Source organism: Nannobrachium achirus (genome assembly GCF_963921795.1).
Source record: "Nannobrachium achirus genome assembly, chromosome: 13".
Taxonomy (NCBI): Eukaryota; Metazoa; Chordata; class Actinopteri; order Myctophiformes; family Myctophidae; genus Nannobrachium; species Nannobrachium achirus.
This window is the reverse complement of record NC_137833.1, coordinates 30,253,265-30,272,752: the sequence shown is the minus strand read 5'-3', so window position 1 is coordinate 30,272,752 and position 19,488 is coordinate 30,253,265. Positions and strand designations below refer to the sequence as shown.

Here is a 19,488-nt window from a genome sequence, read left to right as displayed (position 1 = left end):
TTACGATGAAAAATGATTTCATGTTTTGTGAATGAGGCCGAATGTGTGGGCATTGCTGCTCCACTTCATTAACCATCCCAACTTCTTTTGTAGCGATGGCCTTTGGCCTCATATCACTATATCCAACTTTTAAATTTGGGTGACAGTTTGGTCACTGGGGAAATTTGGTCACTGAGTGAATCTAGGTAAGAACATGCATAGCTAGATTCACCAGTAAGGGTGGTGCGTAGGCTAGTAGGGTGCTCAAGTGAGAAAGAAATGAGCCAAACTGGTACTCTGTACCGATGGGTACAAACCCAATTCAAGCACTGTCTGCATTTCCAGACATAGCCTAATTTCAGCACACCCAGTCTGCTCGACCGGCAGACTTCAGTGCAGCAAGGTATAATATAATCTTCTGACAAAATAGTGTCAAATTGCTGATGGTTGAGTCCATTGGATGTTTAAAGACAGGCAAATAAACAGGATCGTACAGTAGGTGTATAAGCATTATGTATCTATCTATAAACCATTAAGTCTGTAACGACAAGTCAAATTAAACTGATAAAAAAAAGTTAACTATTTAAAGAAAGTCAAACAGAAATGAAAAGCCTTTCTTTGAAAGGCTGTGGCGTTCCACTAAAGGCAGTGAAATAATTATTCTAGACAGAAGATGGCGATGCTAGGCCAGGGTATCATGGCATACTGCCCAAAAAACTACACCAGCCATCACTGAAACACACCTGTACGTATCATCAGGTGAGGTTTTTAGTGCCTACAACAAAAACTGCTCTCGGTAGGAAATGCCCAAACAAGGCATTTCCTGTGTATAGGGTATTTAACTGTTGTGATTACTACACTGCTGGCATTGTCCATTTTCTCGCTTTTGCAACATAACGCCTCTGTATCATCATCTTCACAAACTCCTCAGTGACAGTCGAAGATGCATCAGCACACAGACACATATTCCATGTTGAGCTTCATGAGTCATGTCAGTGCTTATAGAGAAGGCAACAAATGACTCACTTTCTGTTTTAGTTGACTGTGAAAGACAACATACTGTGAGTGGGGCCCTAGTGGTAGCTGTTTACTCACAACGGGTGGTTACTTGCTGCCTCCATTGTTTTCCATGTTTGCAATACAGTAGCTTTGCCAGCTTGTCAGAGGCAAAGGGAGAGAATGAACGGCTGCCACACAGAGAGAATATCTAGATGTGAATATCTTAATTATTATTTTTCTCTCCCCCTCTAGTTTGTGGGCCTAGTACAGTAGACACCCCTGCTGTAAATCATTAGTGCTTGCTTTGAATGAAACTGTTTGTTTTTTGTTTCGTTGTTTTACCTCCCACTCCAGTGGTTATAAAATGTTTTATTTATTTCATCACACTGTACTGTTGTTAATATGCATTTGTTTATTTATTATTTTCATATGATCAGATATATACTGTGCATTTTCTTTTTCCTTCTCTTTTTTTAATCTTGTTACTTGAATGATACCACTGAAAATAAAGTTAGTTCCATAATGGTTTGGTAAGGTGACATAAAGGTAGACAATGATGATGATGTTGATGTTGATGTGTCTACACACCTTTTAAGTCCAGATTCTTGGCTCCTGTAGTAGTCTGGGTGGTGATCTTGGTGTCTATCTTGACGGTGTGCATGTTGTTTGTGTCCCTGGAGATGATGACGTTGTGCCAGTGGTTGTCGTTCAGAGGTTTGTTGGAATTCCCTTTGATCAGGTGTGCACCGTTCCCCAGGTCAGACACATAGTGTAGATACCTAGAGGCACATATTCAGCATAACGTACATCAGTTGGAATAACAGTGCATAATCTGTAATGTCTGTGTCTGTTTGTATGTTTCAGTGTTGAAAGTTTATGCAAATTGTTAACAGTATTTATTTTGTTCACTGCATTTGGTTCAAATACGTGCCGCTTGCCAGATCGTCTGGGGTACCCCAGTCTCCACCACTGTGGAGGCTTAGCTTAGAATTTTGAACCACAGCATCATAAGTAATTTGCCTTTACATAATGAATTGCAAATGACTTATTATGTATATTTGCACAAAACATTAAAAAAAAAACAGTAGAAACTAACATTGCAAGACTTACAAGCAATAGCTCTCCAAGGCACAAATACAGAGGAAATACAGCCAGATTTCTTGAGAGAAATAAGCAAGCAGGTCTATGGAAACAAGCCCAAAAGACTAGGCCACACGAGGCACAACACCCTAGGCTGATTTCACAGTTTCATGTAAAAAAACGACAGCATGTTAAATACATTTTAGGCTTTAGTACACGTTGTGAGTTTGTAGATCTGCTCTAGATCTTTATATTTGGAATATGTCTGGTATGGAGTAATGGGGATCACTGGCACAACATAATTTCAGATGGGGGTCCACAGACAAATATATATTAATTTGGGGTCCTTGATATGATTTTTTGTTAAACAATAATAAAAACTATCCCAAAAAAAACTTAAAGGAGTAGTTCACCCCTGAAATGACTTTTTTTCTATTGATTAGTCACGCCATGGAGACTAGAGTTCAATAATATTTTTAGTTTTTTGTCGCATTCCTAAGACAAAAATGTGATAACAATAAATTTACCCTCGCGGCGCGGCGAGGCGTTGTGTGCTTGTAGATCTGCTGTTTTCACTAGTTTTGTGCGACGGCCTTGTATGATGTAGCAGGGCTTTACTTTAGCGAAAAAAACGTTCTGTCCAACAACGACGATATACAACCTACCAAAGTGTTATGGTTTAAAGTAATTGGCTTAATTATAACGCATCCTTTGCGTGTAAAGCCCTGGTGTTGTTTCTGTTATATTTGTGGTTTGTGTTCGGGAAACTTTATAGATAATTGTGTCCATTTGTTGGCATGGAAATAATATCTAGCGGGAGGGGGAACGAGATAGAGTGCGAGTATCCAAAACTTCAGGGAGACCATGACACCCGAATTGTTCAATCAATGGCTTATATATGCGATCTTTTGATATGGATACTGTACAGCTGAATGACAAAATGCGCGCACCTTGGGCTATAACGCACATCAATTCATTCCGGTGAGGAATTTATTTCTATGTTATGTTCAGTTGGGGTTTGGGGCTGTAGATTATATGTGCCTGTTGGATTATTGACTGGACCAGACCAGCACCATGACCACCGCTTGCAAAAAATCACACTCGTGTGAACTGAGCGGTGGTGTGTGTGTGTGTGTGTGTGTGTGTGTGTGTGTGTGTGTGTGTGTGTGTGTGTGTGTGTGTGTGTGTGTGTGTGTGTGTGTGTGTGTGTGTGTGCAACAGCGCCCCTCCCTTAACATGTGTGGTCAGAAAAGGTTACTGCAGGAGTGCAGGCTACGGACACGGAGACAAACAGACAGACAGACAAACAGACAAACAGACAGACAGACAGACCCACACACACGGCCACGTATAGGAGCGTTGTGACCACCGCTCAAAAACTGATTTAGACTACAAGTGAGTCCCCGCCCTGTGGCATCGCAGCACGGCCCTTCTGTCCTATTGGTTGGTGGTTAAACCCCGCCCTTTTGTCTCATCAAGGCTTCTCCCAGCAGCTTGGCTGCTCCTAGCTGCTCGCCTACGACTTACCTTCTGAAAACCTCTTCCCTTAAAACCAGCCTTAAGGAAAGCTTAATGGAAGCTTCCCTTATCAAAACACGTGACTTCCATAGGGAATGAAATGAATGGAACCTCCCCCCGCCTCCCCCCGGGTTAAGGATAAGGGATGTAACTTAAATGTATGTTGGTGGCCTAGGAGGTGAAAAGAGTAGATTTTGAAGGCCACATAATAGGACAATGACACTCATTGTGAGATTGTAAATCTGACATTTTCAAAACACACACACACAAAAAAAACATTTTGACAACACTAATCTTGTATGAGGGTCCTTTGCACTAGCCTGGGGTTCCAGACAGGCACCTCAGGCTACCTTTGCACAAAATCTTTTCAGATGGAGGGTCCGCTTCCAAGTACTCTACAGTACGTATTAAATTGAGATCCTTGAAAAACAATACATGACAAACGTTGAGAAACACTTACCCTTTGACCAGCTCCACCACAATGAAGTCGTTCCCGTCCCCGCTGTTGAACAGGATGAGGCCATCCGAAGAGGTGGTCTTGAACTGGAAGAAGAGGTGCATGGAGTAGTAGGCCTGCAGCGTGGTCAGGGTCACGTAGCTGGAGCGCGACTTGAAGGTGATCGGGTCGGCGATGATGTTCTTGAAGCCGATCATGGCGTTGAGCTCACAGTAGTCGATGTCGCCGTTTTTACACAGGTCTATGTAGGCCATGCCGTTGAAGGAGAGGCTCTGGAGGTGCCCGATGAAGTTGGACGGCACCATGGACATGAATCGCTTCTCCGTCACGATGCCCGTCTCAATGTTGTGGAACTCCAGCTGGGTGTGGTCACCTGCCATTTGACCTTTGATGGAGGGAAGTAGGGACGGAGGGGGGGAGGGGGTGGTCATTTATGTCTCCTGATAAAACAAAAAGATCACTAAAGATCATATCAATAAGTCAGAGGAAGATGGGAGAGAAGACAATTTACCCAAACAAAACTACAATATTTTACCCAAGACATTTAGTACTTCATCTTAAATTCACAACTTAAGTTTCAATGTTAAACCAGCAAAGTGACTTAATACAGTTAGACATAACATTTATCAGGTGAGGTATTTGTCTTAATTTGTTCCCAGGTTTAAAGTTCCTGATTGCAAACACCTTATTAGGTTTTGATTCTTGCCTACACTTATTAGAAACACTGCAGTCGGCAGTGATTTGCATACAGACTTAAGGCTGTACTTTTACAATAATGAATCTAGACTGGCACTAAACCATGCAGGGCTCTGACGGCACAGTAATTAAAAAAAGTTTTTAAAACTCTACTTTAAAGTCAGATTGGAAAAAAGAACAACAGCTGCATTCTGTTATTTGCCTGAAGGCAAGATACAGTAGATCCTTTTAGCTAAAGCAAGAATAAAGTGAGCTGCAATAGTTTAGTCTAGAAAAAAAAATGCATAAGGGCTTTTTGCAGATTAGCAAAACACCTTCAGTACAGTCACTTAAGCTACAGTGCATACAGTAGCAATACACTATTTGTTAAATGTTGTCAAATTTGTTAAATTTGTTTGTTTCTCTCTTTTGTTCTGGTAATGGAGCTTCTTACCTATATTACGAAAGACCAACGATTGTCTTGAAAGATCTAAAGATCTAAACTCTAAAAAAAATCTATTCCATTCTAGGAATAGGGATAAGAAGTACCTTCCACTGGCGGCAGATCATCAACGGTCAGTTTCAAACTCTTTCCCCTCCTGAACACACGCACCGTGTGCCACTCATTATCGTTCACATTCTGGCCCGCAAAAATTGTCTCTGGACCTTTGCCTGCAGGACAGCCCAAACAATGGTTAGCACACATGCATGCTTAAGCCTGATTTATACTTTGTTGGGTGCACCATGTTGAGTACCGAAAATAGCTGATCTATAAGCAAACACTGCGATTTAAACGTATAGATCTGATATACTCGGTGCACGACACAAGAGCGCAGCCAAGTATGAAATCATCCTGTACAGTACACACGCATACATCAAAAGACAAACTAAGAAAGAGAAGATAAAGAGATGGAGAAAGAGGGAGGAGGGAAGGAGGAAAGTGTGAGTTTAAGTGGTTTGACAGACAAAGGTAAACATAGTTAATGGGCCATAAAAACACATCTTCTGTACTGGACGGTTCATTAGATGGGACCTCAGAGTTTAGAATTCTGACTGAACGCTGCTTTCTTCAAACAATGAGGATGGAGGCAGCCGTTCAAATGAAGAAGCCAAGTTGTTACTATATTCTTACTGCAAGCTGATGTTGCATGGGATTCGCATCTGCTCTGCCTACTATAGAGACAAATTGTAAGGACGAACATGCTTCAATATAATGTACAATACATGATCATACTGTACATGATACGTGATTATGATATAATACCATGCCAGGAAAGGGGAATAAGCAATAGACAACAGAAATGGGGAGATAAGCTCATGAAAGCATAAATGCCTTTCTGTAGCTTGTGGGAGAATTATTTGGTAACAGGCCACATGGTGGCAGCAAATGACTACTGGACATCTTCAACAGAGCAAGACAGACTCTAGGCTATGGAGCATCTCTCTCCATCTTGTTTACCTATCAGACTGCAACACAATATTATATTTCTCTCATCCAAACAACAATAAATGAAATAGTGATGCAGGGAAGAACACTGCTATTAAAAATGAGCCTCTTGACATGGAATGGCATATACGTTTAGGTCCCTCACATATAGGAGAGAGGGGAAAAAAAGAAAATACAGAATGTGATTTCTATTTGCACAGCAGAACATGAGTGGGTGTGAATATGCCTTGAGCAAGTGAGAGAGCCAGACAATAGCTAAGTGTGCATTGTTATGTGACCTGTTGGTAGGTCATCATAGCCTGCCCATCATTATTATATTGTGTTACATTTTCTTCCCGGTATTGTTATAGAAACTGCATATCCTAATGGACTTGTTATGGAAACAGCACATACCTGTACTAATGGGCAATCAACACATTTTGAAAACCACCATTTTAACACTGCTGCTCCAACTGTGCCACAGTCAGCAGACGTGACTGAGGATATTGCAACCTGTCAAGGTGCCAAAAAGATCAGAAGAGAGACAGTAATCACATTCACCATCAAAGAAGAGAGAGAGAACAACTGTGTGCCGCATCTCATTTTCTTTTCTTCCAGAAAATCAATCTATCTTCAAAAGGTACAGTAGAGTATTTAGAAATACCCATACCCAATTATACGGCAGGACCCTGTAGGAGGCGAGCCATCTAGAAATATTGTCTGTGTCTGTCTGTGTGTGTGTGTGTGTGTGTGTGTGTGTGTGTGTGTGTGTGTGTGTGTGTGTGTGTGTGTGCGCGCACGCTGCCATTAAGCCAAGGAAGTATTTCCACAATGTTTTTTCAATGATGTAGAATTTAACTCTTTTTTTTAAGACATTCTTTTGTCTTTTTCTGCCTTTATTGATAGATTACAGTAGATTGACAGGAAATGGGGAGAGAGGGGTGGGGGGTGACACGTACAGCAAAGGTCGTCGGGATCGGGAGTCGAACCCGCGACACGCTGTCAGACTGCATCAGCACTGAGCTTACTATAGGTGCATGGACCGCTACGCCAGCGGTCCAGGCCTTAACTTAGATGTTTTATAATGGAAGTCATTGGTGGTCAAATCAGGTTGAAACCTTGCCCAAATTTAGAGTCACACATCATAGATGAATGATGTCATAGACTGGCAACACAGAAGTCTGACATCCACATGAAGCCGTGCTCTTATTAGGCCACGTCTGTTGTCTTGGATGTCTTGGAGAATTTGTATCATGTTGTATACTTAGCCCTGCTGTTCCCCTGCTAGGCATACACACATACACCAAACAGACCACTGAAGACATACCACTGTGACAATATTAAAAGTCCCCAGGCTTCAGATGCCTCAGCCACTGTGGGGAGCAATTCAGGAGGGGGGGGGGGGGGACAGGTTCATTCCACCGAACCCATTTATGGCTATTTATTTCTCCCCCCCTTTCTGCTATCTTCAAAGCCCCCAGTGCAATGTGTATGCAAATGTGAGGGTGCCAAAGCACTGGGACACACTCAATCTATGAGGCACAGTTCTGCTTTGTAAGCACTAAACACCGGGGCGGGATTGAAACCACACGACTGGTGCGAGGGATTAAAAGGAGGGGGGTAAGATATGAAATAATGGGATGGAGTCAGACTTGAAAGGATGCTTGATCTTTGCCTTCCATCATCCTGTCCTTGTTGCTCTCCATGCAGGAGAGAAAAGGAAAAGGGGAAGGGAAGAGGTCAAACGTATTAAGCATCGCACGCTCCTGCGCGACACAAGACTACTGTCGATGTAGGATTAAGCCTGCAGTAGGGCCGTGCCTGTATGGTCCGAGCCTGGCTCGCTTTTGCCGCTGGCACAAGATAGCGAGGACCTTTCAGTCAGGCTCACTGCGGTACTACCCGGGACCTCTCTAGTGTCCTGCCTGATGGTGATCTATTCGCAGTGATGGATCTACAGTTGCCTCTCCTTGCCTCATTGACTTTGGCCCGAGGGAGTGGTGGAGGAAGTGGCCAGTACAGGGGCTAGAGGAGAAGATGTGATTATCCAGTCAATCTGCTCCGGCTTGGCCAGATGACAGGCTAGATACGGGTTCTTCTGGCGCTGGCCCCCTTTGCGCCGCGACTCACCAGGGTGGACGGGAGAGGACTTTCTGACCACGCACAGCAGGCCAGCGTCAACGTGGACGTCAAGAGCCTCTATGCCACGCCCTCTCCACAGGCACGTTAGGAGACCTGCTCTGTCGATCGATGCTTTGCTAATTGAGAACCGCTTGTGAAAATTGTTCAAACATTCAGAGGTTAACTGGTGTTAAAGCGGCATATGATGACAATCAATAGTGACCGCATTAATTTGTGCTACACAGTAAAATACCCCCAGTGTTAATTTTATCCATTTGTGACTCTGAGAGTGTGCAAATGGAACCAAATGGACCCGTAACACTCTGGATTTTACAGTTGTGTTCAGATGGCCTTTTAAGTGCCCCATAAACCGAGACTGGCTCCCAATATGATCGGGACGAGTGGGTTATGCTCTTAAGTGTGAAAAGGGCTCGTTCTGTCTGTGGTTACATTACACAGCAGGAATGGAAAACAGTCAAATATGAATATGGAGCATCAGACGGGCTCCGTGGCTCCTGCTTGACCCACCAAGATGGTGTATTTTTAGAGCTAATTGCCTAACTGTGTCACGTAGACAAGCATCTTGTGCAACAACGCTTCACCATCACGCTGTCACCGTAAATGAACATCATCACGTTCTTGTGTGTGTGTGTGTGTGTGTGTGTGTGTGTGTGTGTGTGTGTGTGTGTGTGTGCGTGCGTGCGTGCGTGTGCGTGTGCGTGTGTGTGTGTGTGTGTGTGTGTGTTTCCTTGTTTTCTGTTGCAGCATTCCTCCGTCTTGAGAAGATGTTCAGTTCCTAATGTGTCCATTACAATGACTGCGGCACCCACGAGACCGGCTATTTGTAAACTCTGTTCATGAAACCGAGACGCCGCACTGGAAAATCCTGAGTGTTGATTTGAACTCAAAACAAATGTTTACAAATGTAAACAAAAGGACCCATAAGTGTCCATTATGGGTACATTTTGGTTACATTTGTAAACTTGTGGCGTTACAAATGGATAAATGAACACTGAGGACTTCCTTACTGTGTAGCAAAATTTAAGAGACCCTCAGAGTTAAATTAAAACTTTTTTTTTTTAATTTTGCGGTGCGTATGCATGAACATATCCTGTTTGTGCAGGGGAACATGAGCTTATGCGATACAAATTTAATTAAATTGGTCGTGGACAAAGATGCTTTTATTAGCTTTTTCCAAGTAACTACTTATAATATTTAGCCTTTCAAATAGTTTCAGCTCTATGTTACTGGCGCCTTAGGATTGTGTGATCTTTTGCCCCCCTAGTCTGTCTGCGGCTAAACTCACAAACCACAAACACCAATCACTGTCAAATTGACAGGGAGTCAATCTCTGAATATTGTAATCTCAGATCCACCGCCCGAAGATCCTTAATTTGGACGTCATATTGATGATGCCCGAGAATCTCTGCAGCCGGGGGGAGCAGCCTCCCCCCATCGCAAGGCCTGGCACTGAAGAGGTCAGGTCAGCAGCACCATGACTGCACAGGGATTATTAGAACATGTCTTGTTTAATTCTAGCAGCTGTGTTGTCCCATAAACAGTTAGAGAATTAAATAGACTGCCTGGCACACGCTGAAGATTAAGGTATCTTCATTTGCTATTCCCATCATGGCAGCCTTCACCTTCAAGCTCCATTACGCCACGGAGCCAAGGTGAATATTCAAATCTGCCTGACTCGAGGTTGTCCATTAATTTGAACCGGGCCACCCCTGGCAGAAACGTTTGATCACTGTTCTACAGTGTATTACGAGGGCCATGTGAGGATTGGATTCCATTTCAGCTTTACACTGACACCGTAATCAGTGGCTTGCAATAAAAGGGGGTTTGCGGTTACCTCCAAAATGTCAGCAATCTAAGCTCATGAAAACAGCAGTCTTAGAAATGATTATTGTTCATTCCCCCAATGCAAAGCAATGATCCCCTTGTCCTGCACTGAAGAAAAATGTGTTCTGAATGATCAGTGACAACACAACACAATATGTGAGAAATGTTATAAATATTCTATAAACATTTATTTTCTGTATTCCCCCAGCAGAAGGCTGCTCAGATGGTTGATAGCTCAGATGATCATGAGCTGTTAGGAATTAAGGGTATTGCTCATGGACACGTTGAGTGGGCAAGACAAAACATGACCCAGCAACCTTCCAAATTCCAAGATAGCCTGTCTCTACTCACTCATGACCGTCTAGGTAGTATAAGTACAGTAGATGACGAGTACGCTTGGCTGCTGCCTGCTGGCATGTACACCTAACCACTTCAGAGCAATCTGGGTTGATACACTGTAATAAATGAGAAACACAGCACTGGCCTCCTTGGACAGCTACCCTTGAGGTGCCCTTCACCAGTCCAATTAGCCCCCTGTTGTTTCACTGGAGCTACTCAATGGCTGTACTGGGTATAGCTCTATTGCAACGCCCCAATTCTAACGCATATATAACTGTAGGATGATATAGAAAAAACAGCATGCATGTTTGTACTGTAGCAGTTACATTGCTTAAAGGTCACCTTTTTATTAATCTCTCAAGACAGACTCTGATGTCATGAAAAGGAACAAAACAGAGTGGGTGTTCCCTTTTATTTGACGATGGTTAGCCAGACTGCCTTTTTATCTAGACAAATTATGAAAATAAATACACCCACAGATATTTTACAAATAAGTGTAATGAATATATCCCAAATTATTGCTTTTGTTTGTTGTTTGTGCTTTTCGACCCCACCCACCCAAACACTTAGTGGCAGCTGCCATAATGGCAATGAAACAAACTGCATAATTGCTCCCTTACAGGTATATGTCAGGGAAATAAGTAACCTTATGCAACTATGGTGTTGACAGCACAACAGTACGATCTACTGGCAGAATGTTGTCTATTGCAACATTAAATAGAGGGTCAAAATAACCCAATATGGATGCATAAAATGCTGCATGAAAAAAGAAAAAGAGCACAGAGCAAATAAAGTGCCTGTGATGTTCCCAAGATAAAGTCACAGGAAGACGACACATCAAGATGTCCTTTTACAGCCCACTATAAAAGCTTACAGCAGCCGCTATCGCATCTTACCATACATTATGATCATGGTGCAGTCCCTGAAAATGAATAACACTGTACAACAGGGGTCTTCAACAGGGGGTCCGGGACCTCTAGGGGGTCCTCAGAGATACTACAGGGGGCCCGCCAAATCTTTGTGTGATAGGTACTTCACATTAACCGAAAATAGCAGATCTGCGAACGGCTAATTTCGCAGAAGAGCTTTGGCGTACAGGGAAAAAAGAGCAGACAAAGTAGCAGAGCCAAAGGTCAAGCTTACAAAGTGTTCTCAATAATATATAATAATTTGTAAAATGTTTGAAAACACATTTAACATGAATCCAATATGTAGTGGGGGTCCCTGCTTCATCTCGTAAAGGGAGAACCTGGGTGAAGGCAGACACCTCCACCCAACCCCCAAATAAATAAATAAAATGTACCTGCAAGTTTAGCTACTTATACCACTCTATATTTAGTAAACTAATACTTAGTTGACTGGAGTTGCCCTCCCCCCCCCCCTCCACCTCTCTCTCGCTCTCTCTACACCAAATGTCTTAGCTGAAAATAGCCAATCTACGAGCTCACAGTGTGTAGCGTTAAGTCGAAGTGGCAGTGTTTTCTTCAGACAGCTCTGGGCAGCCCCAGGGAGTCCAGGTCCCCTAATTGACAGTGATGTGTTCTGTGAATGGGTGATGAAATTCCTCATCCAACAAGCTGACCGAAGCGCCTGACAAGACACATTAATTAGCACAAGGGAAAAATTGCAACCTAGAAACAAAATGAAATAAAATTAAGCACTAACCCTTCTTTTAAATAGAGCTTGGTATTTTAAAAGTGCATTAGCTTAACACAGTTCTTTCTAAGAACTTCAATTAAACATTCTCCTCCGACACAATTAGGTCTGAGGCTATGAGAGAAATAACTGCTTCTTCCTTTCCTTGAAGGAGCGAATAAAGAGCGTTACCATTGACGTCTCTTCAAATGTACATTTCTTTTTCGATGACCATATTGCATCTATATACATTACATTAACCAATGTACTCTGAACATGTACAATTCTAACCAGGTCCATTTGGTTACATTACACTCTCAGAAACACAAATGGATAAATTAACCCAGGAATTGATTGTGTAATAATACTAATAAATATAATCTGCTAATGCCACTGCCTTCCTACAGTAACTCAATGGAAAGTCACTCTGAACCCGTTGAGCCTTACAAATAATCAGTGATCATTAGCTTAGCATCAATATATGGAGTATAGTACAACAACGCTCAAGGATGAAGTATTGTTACTGTACTTAAATTACATTTGCTGTGTCAAATTGAAAGCTATTTCAGACCAACCCTTCCCATTGGTGGCACATTACAAATTACAGTACATAGGGCTGTACTTAGCGTACTTTAAAACAATATATATCAGTGAGGGAAATAAATCACCAAAGCAGCTACTATTAAGTGTGGCAGACAAGAGGAAGACAGCTATCTGTGTGCTCAGATTACACCCTCTCACAAAAAAAAAATTACAAACGAAGAATGACCTTCTAAACCAAGCATTGTGAGAAGGGAATCAGAGAGAGCTTACGGTGGGGTTTGACTTGTATCCGCAAAAAAACAAGAGGAGAGATGCAAGATGCATGAATAAAGCTACTTAGCATTTAGAAAGGTGTAAAGAGAGGCTCCAAGCATGTCTAGAGGTCACGATGGTCCGATACTGGGAGGGAGGAGGAACGAGCCACTCGTTGTCAAAGTCACTCCGATTCTCATCAAGCTATAACCTTCACATGGCCCTTCACAAACACATATCAAACACGCTAGGGATGGGACGATATGACAATGTCATATCACGATTATTGTGACAAAAGAAATCGCGAGTTATAATATTATCGCGATAATCGAAATCCATTATCCTGGGGCGGAACATTTGCCAAAAAATAGCAGATCTACAAGCTCACAACGTGTCACGTTGCGAGGTGTTGTGAGCTTGTAGATCGGCAATTTTTTGGGAAAAAACATTTGATAGAGTGAAAAAATGACAAGTACGTAGATTAAAATTAACTTTTTACCATTATAGAAGGTTTAAGTGGTACCTGATATAGAGGCAAATAAAAGGTGAATTTGACCCAGTGCACGACGGATAAATAAATGATATATCCATGATACGATTATCGTGAGTGTTTTCTTTATCACGATAAACAATAATATCGCTTATCGTCCCATCCCTATGAGGGAGATGGAACGAGTCGCTCGTTGTCAAAGTCACTCCGATTCTCATCAAGCTATAACCTTCACATGGCCCTTCACAAACACATATCAAACACGCACGTCTTTGCCATGAAATGAATCCATCTCCCATAGTTATGGCGATGACTCACCACAACAAAGATGTGGGGGTAAACTCACAGATGTCTCAATTACAAGTTGGCAACTTTGATCCCGATATAGTACTGACTGATAGAGCGTCTATCAAATCAGAATAATTAAACAGGAAGACGGCTCATGTTTTATGACCCCGGAGAGGCAATCATTAATTCATCACCGTTCCTGAATAATAAATGTCAGGGAGAGCATGCCTCCCAAAATATTGCAATGTAACCTCTTTGTTGAAAACACGTGCACGCACGCACACACACACACACGCACGCACGCACGCACGCACGCACGCACGCACGCACGCACGCACGCACGCACACACACGCTACACATACAGTGTACGAGTACCACTGAAACATCTCCGTCCCTCTCTTTCTGCTCTGCGAGGCAGGTTAATGAGAATAATAAAATCACACTCCGTACTTCCTTTCTCTCTTGAAAGGCCTCATCAATTTGCAAGTGGTGAAGAAAAAGAAAAAAGGAAGAAAGAAAAAGGGCTGTGGGTTGGGTTGCAAGGGAAACCATGCATGGTTAGGATACCTGCGCTTCCATAGCATGCATTTTACATCAGTCTGAGATTACTACTTGTGCCAAGGTTTGTTAATTAGGGAGATGTGAGAGAGTGTGAAGAATCGTAGTGGGCTTGTCATTCATTTGAGCTGCATGCCTCCGTCTCCTCGCTGACTTGTTATCCTGGCAGAGGCAAAACCAAACCACACGTTTTGATGATGCAGGATGCCAGTCGGATATCGTCGTTGTGGGGTGGAAACCTTGTATGTCCAAAACCGTTCGTTTTGCATTTATCATTTTACAAATGATTTAAACTAGTGAAAACAGCAGATCTACAAGCACAAAACGCCTCGCACCGCGACGGCCTTGTATGATGAAGCAGTGCTTTACTTTGCGAAAGAACGTACACATTTGAAACTTGGAGATACGAGGTTTCCACCCGACAACGACGATATACTATAATGAAAGTGTTCTGTTTTTAAAACCACTTTCCTATTTTTGGCCTGTCTCGTTTCATTGAGGGACAAAAACTGAAACAATTTTTTCAAAATGATTCAAAAATGTAAAACGTAAAAATGTAAAATAAAACCCTGCCTGTAAATCATTTTCCAAAATAGCTGATCTACAAGCTCCAAACGCGTCGCAATGCGAAACATTGTGAGTTTGTAGATCTGTTATCTTGACTATTCGTGGTTAAACAAATCAGGGATTTGGGGATTGTGTCATGGCTGTAGTAGACAGAAAACATAGGTTCATCAATCAAGTCAATACACAATACACACATAATCCAATATCAGACAACAGCTGGAGCTGGACCAGCTGGCTTTATACACTTATAACCCATGAATAAAAACCACAGTAAAGAGTAAGAGAAGAAGAGAAAGAAAGGTGAACAGTAACTTACTGGAGGTACAGTTAATCCTGATACAATCTAGACAGGGAAAAATAGATGAGACATGAGTACATCTTTCAACGTTACATCTGCAGACATTAAAGCATACAGTCCACCCGCTGGGGACAGACACACGGACACTTCCCTTCCTCTGATGCTCTCCTCTAGAGAACGGTTATAAAAACACATCAAGCCATGGACATTAAAATACTTTTCATTGTTTGACTTTCTGTATCGACATGGCTTTTGTTTAAAAACAACACTTGTGCTTTGAATATTTGGTCAAATGTTAACTACTTTAACCACATTAACCCTGGCATCTCTATTTTGGACATGTTATTATAGGCGAACAAAAAACGTGTTTGGAAAAATAGCAGATCAACCAGCTTGGACGCAGATTTAGATAAATCAATTAAAACATGTCTAAGGTTTTATATCCAAAGTATAAAATATGCCAGGTGGTTAAGCAGAAGCACAGTGGTGGCTGTCCTGCAGTGTGAGAGCATGAGATGCTGGTCAGGGTCAGGCAGAACCAGATGGTTGGTAAAACCAAGGCTCCATTCCTTATTCTAGATGTTGCAGACATACAGAGTGCCCAAATGGACACAGTGTATTCTAAAAGTAGAGCAAGAGAACAAATGTTGATTTCTGTATTTAAAAAAAATACAATAGTTTGTGTGGAATGAAGCTCCTGGTCAAGTATGGAGAATGTTGCAAATTTCTCAGAGTACATTTCCACATTGTTATCTTTCTTGGAATTATGTAATAGTGTGAGTAATTACTCGAAAGTCAATATACTGTACAAAGATTTTTTAGGAGCTTCTAGAAGGAGTAGTAATACTTCTTCTGCTATTGCAATAACCATCACTATTAGGCTATTTATCTTATCTTCTGTAGTGATTCAGACAGCATTTATTTATTTAGCAGTTAGTTGGTAGAGTAGCTGTAAGGAACAATGTCAAGGAACAACCAACATGCACCTTGCACTATAGTCTCTACCTATGCTGTCTCTAACAATTTGTTTGGTTCTCTGTCAGTACCTTCCTCTATCTTACTGACCCATGGTGGGTGTTGTACTCTGAGAAGGTGACCCAGATCCGATCCCAACCTTCCTGTCCACTTGGCTCTGCCTGTCGTGTGTCGTCAACCGCAGCGGTAAAGTGGTCGCGCACAGCCAGAGAGCAAACACTAGCCCGCCCTTACAGGGAATGCTCTGCTTTCCAAAAAATAAGAAAATCGATGAAGACAATGGAAAGAAAATGCAGACTTTATGAAGAGCCACGGGGGACAACGTCTCACGGAAAATCTAAGAGAAAACAAAACATGTGGCTGTGATCTGGTTGGTGGGCCCTGTCAGTGTGTGGCGCTGTTGGTTTTGCTGATACTTTACATGCTGACATGCAGCTGACAGTGGAGACGGGCTGTGCTTTTGGTACGGGACTCTAAGCGGCACCACTTAGGGAGCCCAATTCTGTTTAGCCAGCGGAAAGGAGAAATAGATGGCTATCATTTCTGCAACACTGCTTTGTTTAGGGGATATGAAACTTTTTCCCAGGCGTCACTGGATGTTCTCTGGAGCAAGTGTGTGGGTGTGTACACACAGCGCACGCACTCACACGCGCTCACACACACACACGCACACACACACACACACACACACACACACACACACACACACACACACACACACACACACACACACACACACACACACACACACACACACACACACACACACACACACACACACACACACACACACACTTGATTTTAGATTGTCAAGGAGCTACAAAGAGTTTACAACCAGAACGCTTTCTCTGTCACAACATTCTGCTATAATGTAGCCTACCTGATTTCTGCCCTAAAATGACCTCTATAGATGCTGGTGCATAGGTGCTTCTTAGTGGGGTTTTTAAGAGTAATATCATTATTATACAAGTGCTTAATTTTAGCATCCACTGGTTCTCAACAGAACCAAATTATTCTTTATAAGAAAATGGTATCTAACAAGTCAGCCAATGATGAACTGAGTTTAAACCACACTATGCTCTCATTTACAAAACAGCAACTCATAATAATAAATAATAAATATATATCATAGTTTATCTTTATCTTTACACTTTGATAAGTAGGAATAATGCATGATTGAACATAATCAGGCGGCCGCGTTTTAATTAAGCTCAGGGGAAGACCCCCCTCTGTGACACAAAGACACAAAAAGATTAAAGACATACAGAAGCAAGCAGTTCTGTGCATGTGTCTAATACACGTGTGTCTGCGTGTGTGCATGCATGGTTTCGACTAACTCAAAGAAGAGTTCATCATAACAGGTGTCATTTGTCACCTCTGGGTGAGAGGAGGGAATAAAAAGGGATTTAATATTATTAAGTTCTTTATAAGCAACAGGTTGTCTGGCAGGACCAAATATATCTGCATGTAAATAAAAAGTGGAGTTTCTCTTTGAGTCATGCTGTAATCCAGCAGAGGGAGCAGGCATTGAGCATTCCATGCTGGGCTCGGGGCAGCTTTGTGCTCGACTGGCAGTGAGCGCTGAGCTGCAGACTCTGACCATTGAAAGTCTACATACCATCTCCTACTATTCAACACAAACAACAAAAACATACAGCAACAGGCGTGTGTGTGTGTGTGTGTGTGTGTGTGTGTGTGTGTGTGTGTGTGTGTGTGTGTGTGTCTAGTCATGTAAACCCCTAAAAAACATGTTGGACACCAGTGTTTGTTTCATCTTATCTCTTATGTCTGTTGTTACTGTACTAGTATATAGTACTGTAGCAACCCACCACATAATCTGTACTAGTAGGACCCTCCTACACACACTATAATCAGCTGTGCTTGATCATTACAAATGGAATATCATTTGAAAAAGAAATGGCTGGGCTTTCCAATGACAAAAGATACAACACCGCTAGCACAGTAAAACAGTCAAGTGATCAAACAAACACCAAGTTTCCAAAACTTTGCTTTTGAAGGGTTTACGAGCGCATGTGACTATAGTATACAGTATGTGGGCTCGTGACATTGATTTCCTTTCAGCCTGCCGCCACGCAGCTTGGCTGCGGTGACAGGCGAACAGGTGCGTCCCGTGAGGCGGTACCTAAGTTGACGGTGAGGCGGACACGCCCCGTCTCCAGCTCCAGACGCAGGGTGTCGGCAGAGTCCCGGGACGTGGTGGCCATCAGGACTCCGTAGGCGCGCTGGGAGCGGAAGCGCAGCGACACGTCCTCCGCTTCCGTGTGCATCACCACAGGCAGCTGGATCTTCATAAACTTGCTGCCGTCGTAGCTGAGGATGGTGGCATCTGCAGAGATGAGGAGAGAGGAGTCATGAATGATGAGGCAAAATACAGTGCAGCTTGCTGCAGGGACGTGCAGAGAATGTTAGAGAGGCAGGGGATGATATTTCTAAAAGGGCCTTTTGGTGAAAATATCGAAAATAGCAGACCTCCAAGCTCACAACAGGCGGCATAGCTCAGGGGTAGAGAAACCGTTATTAGAGCACGAAGGGTTCCCGAAGGGTTCCCAGTTCGAATCCGGGCTCCCCCTGAGTTAATGTCGAAGAGTCCTTGGGCAAGACTCTGAACCCCTAATTGCTCCCGGTGAGTAGGTTGGTGCCTTGCATGGTTTCCTCCGCCACCGGTGTATGAATGTGTGCGTGAATGGGTGAATGTAATGCACAATCTATGTAAAGCGCTTTGGATAAAAGCGCTATATAAATGCACCATTTACCATTTACAACGTGCCACGCTGCGACGTGTTGTGAGCTTGGATGTCAGCTATTTTCTATGCTTGATTTCTACACAGAGAGAGGGAAATTCTTTCAACGTAGATGCTGCATTCAAGTTCAGGAGAGCTTGGACAAGGCAATTGTCTTGAATGCTGCCTTCAGGTATAGCACGGAAAGGGGGCATTTGCATTTCTTTCACCATAGTAAAAACTGCATTCATGGTCTGGAGAGGGCACTTTTTACAGACGGATAAAAGGGCAGGGGCTCAAGCCCCCTTTGATGTCTATGTGTGCACGTGCCTGCCTCGCTTTATGCAAGCATACAGTGACGATCAGATATCATTCACTGTAAAATCTTGAGTATTCATTTAACAGAGTGAACAAAATGTAATCACACATCTGGTTACATTTGTTCACTCCCAGGGATGCAAATGGATGAATTAACACTAAATATTTTACCGTGAATCACCTTTAAACGTTGCCCTGTATAAATTAATAATTTTCCGAGTGCATAATTCTGCATTGTAAATAAGTCTCTTGCTGCAAAGAAGGGGGATGTATGTTAATTTGTCAATTTGCTCTAAAAAGGATTCTCATTAGGGGGGGAAGTCAAGAAGCATAAATATTACGCTTTTTTTTTTTCAGTTAGCAAATTCATAACTGTGTGATTA

At 42.6% G+C, this 19,488-nt stretch overlaps 1 protein-coding gene across 12 annotated transcripts in view; it reads right to left on the bottom strand.

Annotated features, from left to right (window-relative positions):
- The window catches only part of LOC308296571 (neurexin-1a), a gene marked incomplete at both ends in the record, with an annotated part of 488,347 nt that overhangs the window by 243,096 nt on the left and 225,763 nt on the right, over positions 1–19,488 (bottom strand). For all 12 annotated transcript variants that reach the window (XM_080739872.1, XM_080739878.1, XM_080739879.1 and 9 more), the window contains 5 exons: positions 1,567–1,757; positions 4,037–4,418; positions 5,258–5,380; positions 15,090–15,116; positions 18,190–18,393. In XM_080739872.1, the coding sequence (XP_080595998.1) occupies positions 1,567–1,757; positions 4,037–4,418; positions 5,258–5,380; positions 15,090–15,116; positions 18,190–18,393 (927 nt within the window). The remainder of the gene's footprint in view (positions 1–1,566; positions 1,758–4,036; positions 4,419–5,257; positions 5,381–15,089; positions 15,117–18,189; positions 18,394–19,488) is intronic.